At 44.5% G+C, this 7540-nt stretch overlaps 1 protein-coding gene across 1 annotated transcript; it reads left to right on the top strand.

The window, feature by feature from the left end:
• Positions 1 to 1947: 1947 nt before the first annotated feature.
• LOC129742860 (uncharacterized) lies at positions 1948 to 7260 on the top strand. The gene has a single exon (XM_055734804.1). It carries the CDS (start codon positions 1948 to 1950, stop codon positions 7258 to 7260), a length of 5313 nt encoding a protein of 1770 aa, XP_055590779.1.
• Positions 7261 to 7540: the final 280 nt, after the last annotated feature.

The raw sequence follows: 7540 nt of genomic DNA, 5'->3' as shown, positions 1-7540 counted from the left end.
TGTCCGATGGTGAGATGTTGTCGTCGGTAGTTTACTTGTTGACTGGAACTGCAAAACGGTGGTACCGTGAAAAATATTTGTCGTTCGTTTCCTGGGACGATTTTCAAAGAAAACTTCGCGATCAGTTTTTACCACAGCATTACGATGAGCTTTTGATGGAAGAGATTGAAGCTCGGCTTCAAGGGGAGGAAGAATCATTTACCTCATATTTTTCTGCTATGAATATTTTATTTAGGTGGATAAGGTTTCCGTTGTCAGATCGGCAGAAGCTATTTTACTTAAGGAAAAATTTGAATTCTTTCTATATGGAGAAAGTGATGTTACAGGACCCATCATCAACGGATGAGCTGACGCAAATCTGTATAAAAATTGAGTCTGCTAAGTTTCTCCTGGACCGAAGGCGTTATGTTAGACGATTACCGTATGCATGCATGCTGGAGCCGTCACTCTCCACTCCGGCGCGTTCTAGAGCTGTTCACTCCATGCAAACATCTTATTCAGCTGGGGAGGAGGTTGGAACAAATCAAAATTTTACCGTTTTTCCTGAGGTTGATGAGAATAGGTTAGATGAGGAAGTAGAAAATTCGGGGCAGCAGGAGGAAGCTGCAGGCGTGGCCTTGGTGGAATCTGGTCAGCCGAGACCGCGTGCGAAATGCTGGAATTGTTCTTCTGAAGATCATTTTTTTTATTCGTGCCCACGTCCTCGGGGTGAAATCATGTGTTATAAGTGTGGTTATAAAGGAGTTATCTCTCGAAACTGTCCAAATCGTGAATGCCACTCGGGAAAAGAATCAGCGAGACCGAGGAATTAGAAGAGGCCTCGAGTTTCGCAATTGATGCTCAAACTCTTCCTGATAACTTCGAAAATCATTTTTCATTTAGCTTAGAATCCTTGGTTACTTATGTGGTAAATGATAATCGGCCTCATTTACGTGTTAATGTGCTAGGTCGATCATTTGTTGGATTGCTTGATTCCGGAGCAATGTGCACAATAATTGGTTTAGATGGTATTAAAAGACTTGAAAGTTTATCTCTAGTCAAGCACCCCGTAGAACAGTCTGTTGTTACGGCTGATGAAACTAAGCACCTTGCTGGAGAATACGTTAATGTTCCATTCGAAGTTAAAGGGAAAACGTGCGTTATTCCTACTCTTATTCTTCCCTCAATAAAGAAGCAGTTGATACTTGGTAGCGATTTTTGGAAAGCTTTTGGCATAATCCCTCAATTTGGTAGTTTACTGGACCGAGTTCAAAATTGCGATTCTCTGTGTACAGAAGTGGAACCTACTTGTGCAAACGAGTTAACTAATAGTCAGCGGGAAATGTTGTCGGGTGTTGTTGCTAATTTTCGATATACTACGGAAAAGGAGCTTGGGAGAACTAGTATAATGGAGCACGAGATTGATACAGGAAATGCCAAACCCCTTAAACAGCGTTACTATCCCGTTTCTAAATTCCGATTAGAACAAATTTACCGTGAACTCGATCGCATGTTGTCTGTCGCGTCTAACGCTTAAAGAACCCCAATCTCAGCTATAGGATTTCTTCTTAGTTGGCTTACCCATCTGGAGCCAAATCAAAGACCTTGATTTCGTATAAATGCCAGGATAATTTCCAACTACACTTCACTTGTAAAAAACCGTCGCGAGAAACCTATACTCGAATAAAGTTAAAAAAGTACAACCAGTGATTTCTTCATCTGAAGTGAAAATCCTCCCACGGGGACTCTGTGCCAGTCTTGGGGAAAGAACTTTATACAGTCCACTCATAAAGTTACCGAAGAGGAAGTTTTGTCCGAACATCTTTTTGGACCTTGCGATCCGGATAAAGTTTCAATCTATCGAAGATCTACTGGTTGTTGGTTTTGGCGCGAAAAGTCGATAGCAACTCGAACGTTGCTACCCACACAGTGTACTCTTGAAGCTGGTTCTCTGCTGCGTGTGATACAATGACTGAGCACAAAATGCAACAGACGGCTATATTGCTCAGCACATGTAAAAAATCAATCCATAAAATCCAGCAATTTGTGAAATCCTATAATGCAAGTAGTGATTTTGTGAAAATAGACTCTCGAATAGAACGGCTTGGTTATCTATTCAATAAGTACAACGAAACTTCTGTTCAAGCTGAGTTGTTCACAGGGGCTGAGTCTTACGTGAATTTCTCGAAAGATAGGGAAGATATAGAAGAACTTTTCTATCACATCCAAGATGCGCTTATTCTTCGAAAAGCATCTCCACCCGAAGAAGAAGAAACTGTCAAGTCTCCACAGTCCAGCATGTCGATGGTTAGACTCCCCAAGCTAGATTTGCCTACGTTTGATGGCGATATGGAAAATTGGATTCCGTTTCGCGACTCGTATAAGAACCTAATCCACGATAAGAAGAACCTCGCCTCAGTGGATAAGTTTCATTATTTGTTGGCCGCCTTGAAAGAACCGGTCAAAAAACTCCTTGATACGATCAGTGTAACCGAGAAAAATTACGATATCGCATGGAATCTACTCGTGTCTAGATTCGATAATAAACGCCTGTTAATAAAAAATCATATCGCGGCTCTTTTTTCTATCGAGTCAGTTAAAAAGGAATCATCATCTGCAATCCTTTCTGTTGTGGACCATTTCGAGCGCCACGTCAAGATTCTAAACACGTTGGGGGAAAATACTGAGGAATGGAGTTCCCTTTTAGTGCATCTAGTTTGCAGTCGTCTAGATAGCAGCACGCTAAGGGAATGGGAACGTAAAACTGCTGGAAAAGTAGAATCCCCATCGTACGTCGACCTAATTGAATTCCTACAAGAACAAGCCCGAATGTTACTTTCCCTGAAAGGTGGATCTACTGTGATCAACACTAGCAAAGACAAACCCCGATACTCTTCTTCCCATTCTGCTGTGTCAGCATCCTATTCTTCCAAAAAAACCTGCGTCGTTTGCAATCTGCAGCACAAAATTTACGATTGCGAAGCGTTTAAAGTTATGACCTTGGAACAGAAGCATGATGTCGTTCGCAAAAACAAACTTTGTTGGAACTGCTTGGCCACTTCTCACATGAGTCGAGAGTGCCAATCTAAAAATTGCCGAAAATGTGGGGATAGACATCACACGTATCTACACCCGTCATCTCACGCTGATCTTTCTACGCCATCTCAAACAAAGACAACTTTTTTCCCGCCAAAATCCAAAAATGCTCCACCTGAGAACAACTCTCCCACAAATGCTCCAGAAAAAACTCGCTATCCGATCACCTCTCCTAACCTGCACTTGTCACCAACCCCACCTAATTCAACACCCAGTACATCAACCGCTATGGTAGCTGCACATTCTACGGGCCAGAGATCCACAGTTTTGCTGTCAACAGCGGTCGTTTTGGTTTATGGCCCAATAGGTCCAACGAAGGTCCGAGCCTTATTGGATTCGGGTTCGAAGCTGAATTTTATAACGGAACGAGTAGTCCAGTTATTAAAACTTTCAAAGCAAAGAGCACAGATGCACATTTCGGGGATGGGGGGAGCCTCTGTTACAAGTCGTTACGCCCCCGTCGCAACTATTTGCTCCAGCGATCATTCTTACCGCTGTGATCTCTCTTTCCAAATTTTGCCTAAGATCACTGGAAATCTCCCATCTACTGTTGTAGATACATCACAACTGCAAATCCCACCGGAACTCAACCTAGCGGACCCCTCTTTTGCTCTGCCTCATCGTATCGATATGGTTATAGGTGCTCAATTATTCTTCTCGCTTCTTTGTGATGGACAGCGATACATCTCCAACCACTTAGAGGGATTGAGACCTATTTTACAAAACACAGTATTGGGCTGGGTAGTGAGCGGACCGGTACCAATAGCATCGAATACATCTCACTCTGCGTCTGTTGCCCTTACATGCACCACCGACGATCTAGACTTCCAATTGTCACGCTTTTGGGAGATTGAGCACTGTTCTGAAGCTCGCAGCTTTTCGAAGGAGGAATTAGCCTGCGAGAAACTTTTCTCCGACACCACCACACGAGATGAACTTGGTCGGTTTGTTGTTCGTCTACCCACCAAGCCTGAGATGTTGAGTCAACTGGGCGACTCAGCCACAACAGCTTTGAAACGATACCACTGGATGCAGCGTCGGCTCTTGAGAGATCCGAACTTACAAGACCAATACTCACAGTTCATGCGTGAGTATATCGAGCTAAACCATATGTCACCAGCAAATACAACTCACCCGAATTCCGTCTTTCTTCCTCATCATGCCGTAATTAAACCCACAAGCACCACGACAAAATGCAGGGTGGTTTTTGATGGTTCAAGTAGAACCTCTACAGGTATCGCAATTAATGATTGCCTTATGGTAGGCCCCACCATACAAGACACCCTAGTAACAATCGTAATTAGATTCCGATTTAATGAAGTGGCACTAGTTGCCGATATAACGAAAATGTTTAGACAAATTTGGATCCATCAATCCGATCGGCATCTTCAACAAATATATTGGAAAGATGAAAACGACATAAATGTTAGACCGTATGTTCTCAACACAGTGACTTACTGCACTGCTTGTGCGCCCTATCTCTCAACCCGCTGTTTAAAGCAATTGGCATATGATCACATGATGATTAACAAACACGTAGCCTCTAAAATAAGCAACGACTTTTATATGGATGATCTTATCAGTGGTGATCAAACAGATGACGCAGCAATTAATCTCCGCTCAGAAGTCCAGGGCATTCTGGGATCAGCAGGTTTTGAGTTGAGAAAATGGGCATCAAATTCCCCGGCAGTCCTAGCAAGTATCCCCGAAGCTTTGAGAGATGACCGATTATTCCTCGACTTAGACAGCTCCCCCTCAATAAAAACTCTTGGACTCATCTGGCATCCCAAATCCGATTCTTTCCACTTCAAATCACCAGATCTCATTCAAAGTCAGCAACTCACTAAGAGGATTGTTGTCTCTGAGATGGCTCAGCTATTCGACCCGCTCGGAATTCTTGGACCTGTCGTCGTGAAAGCAAAAATTTTTGTGCAGCAGTTATGGAGAGCAAACCTTTCTTGGGATGATCCGCTCCCACCCAACTTGAGTGACGCCTGGGAGTCATATAGGTCGGACCTTTCAACAGTACACTTGTTCAGTATTCCTCGACGTGTTCTGGCTAACAATAGAGCAGGCGAAATCCAGCTTCACGGATTTTGCGACGCATCTCAGCACGCATATGGAGCGTGCATCTACGTACGGAGCTCAACTGAAGACGGCAACATCATTACCCACCTTCTTACCGCTAAATCCCGAGTTGCGCCTATCCAACAATCCACAATTCCTCGGCTGGAATTATGTTCAGCAGTTTTGTTAGGCCATCTGTATACAAATGTTATTTCTTCCTTGAATCAGCCAACTAAAGCGTTTTTTTGGTCTGATTCAATGATAACGTTACACTGGATTCATCAGCCACCGTCGAAATTCAACATCTACGTGGCAAATCGAGTCGCTGAGGTGCAGCGGCTGACTGTTGGTGGTTCTTGGAATCACATTGCCGGTTTTGAGAACCCAGCCGATATTATTTCGAGAGGTGCTACCCCCCAAGAACTATCTGGTAACTCATTGTGGTGGGAAGGCCCACCATGGTTAAAATTGGAATCGACAAACTGGCCACGTCGGTTCACTGTTATGGATTCGTCTCACGTGAAGTCAGAAGATTTGGAGGAAAAGGTGCAACATAAAACATCTCTTGCCGCCGTGACAGCTGACACTTACCCGGAGTTATGCGAATATTATTCTTCGTTCGCAAAACTGGTTCGCATTTCTGCAATTTGTCGACGGTTCGCTCAACGATGCCGAAAGCAAGAACGAGATTTTCCACCATACCTTCTTGCTAGTGAGTACCGAGCGGCGCTGATGGGACTGGTAAAATCGGCGCAACAACAAAGTTTTCCTCGTGAATTAGCTCTTGTCGAAGCTGGTAAGAAGTCCGATTTGAGATCGTCACCATTACGACGACTAAATCCAATCATCGATCAAGGTATTCTCCGAGTCGGAGGCCGACTCAATCTATCAAATCTCTCCCATGATAGGAAGCACCAAATTATACTTCCTTCTAACCATAAATTGACGATTCTGCTTGTGGAATCAACCCACCAAGATTTGCTACATGCTGGTCCTAGTTTAATGATTGCTAATATTCGAGAACGCTTTTGGCCGCTGGATTTGCGCAGATTAGCACGAAGGACGGTACGCAACTGTGTAACATGTTTTCGAGTGAATCCAACGGTGGAAATTCAACTAATGGGCCAATTGCCACGGGTTCGTATCACTCCAGCTCGCGCCTTTCTCAACACTGGTGTTGACTTCTGCGGGCCAGTACTAATCAAGCTTCCTGTCAGGAGAGGAAAACCTTTCCCCCCGCTGAAGGCATATATTTGTGTCTTCGTGTGCATGGCAACCAAAGCGATGCACCTCGAACTTGTAGGTGATCTTAGCACCGACGGGTTTATTGCTGCTCTAAAACGATTTGTAGGCCGCCGAGGCCTACCTATCAGCCTGTATTGTGACAACGCCACGAATTTCACCGGAGCCAATCGTGAACTGCGTTCACTCCTATCCCAGTTCATGGACCAACAACACACCAGAAAGGTTGCATCATTTTGTGCAGAAATTTCTATTCAATTTCACTTTATTCCCGCTAGAGCACCGACCTTCGGCGGGCTATGGGAAGCAGCCGTACGCGCCGTCAAGCATCATCTTCGCCGAGTCGTGGGTTTGGACGCTATCACCGCAGAGGCCATGCAAACGGTACTCTGCCAAATCGAGGGCTGCCTTAATTCTAGGCCGCTAACTGCTTGCTCTGAAGATCCCGATGATCAACAAATTCTGACACCTGGCCACTTCCTAATCGGTGATGCACTGAAGGCTATTCCGGAACCTGACCTGGGTGATGTACCAACCAATAGGCTCTCGCTGTGGCAAGCGATGCAGCATAAAGTTCAACGGTTTTGGAAGCTCTGGTCTACTGATTACTTGAATCAACTACAACAGCGCTCCAAAAACTACTTTCAAAAACCTAACGTCGTCGTGGGCAAGTTAGTGCTACTGAAGGACGACAATCTACCGCCGCTCAAGTGGAGCGTCGGGCGAATCACCGCAGTGCACCCTGGCGCTGATAACCTAGTGCGAGTCGTCGATGTGAAGGTCCCTTCTGGTGCAGTGTACGACCGGCCGATCTCAAAGATCTGCCTGCTACCAATCAACGACGCTGAAGATGGTCCGTCGTCAAACAACGAATGAATTACTAGTGAACTTAAATTTCATATTTTCTTTGAATTGTTATTCCAAAAGCTAGAATAAGAAGCAAATGAAATTGTAAGTGAGGTTTTCGATATTATGGAATAATTATTCCATGGGGCCCGGTATGTCGCGTCTAACGCTTAAAGAACCCCAATCTCAGCTATAGGATTACTTCTTAGTTGGCTTACCCATCTGGAGCCAAATCAAAGACCTTGATTTCGTATAAATGCCAGGATAATTTCCAACTACACTTCACTTGTAAAAAACCGTCGCGAGAAAC

Source organism: Uranotaenia lowii, chromosome 2 (genome assembly GCF_029784155.1).
Source record: "Uranotaenia lowii strain MFRU-FL chromosome 2, ASM2978415v1, whole genome shotgun sequence".
NCBI lineage: Eukaryota > Metazoa > Arthropoda > Insecta > Diptera > Culicidae > Uranotaenia > Uranotaenia lowii.
The sequence above is the reverse complement of the archived record's forward strand: the minus strand, read 5'-3'. Positions and strand labels throughout refer to the sequence as shown.

Excerpts from the sequence above, each read along its gene's own strand:
- LOC129742860 (XM_055734804.1), top strand. The coding sequence starts at position 1,948 with ATGACTGAGCACAAAATGCAACAGACGGCTATATTGCTCAGCACATGT.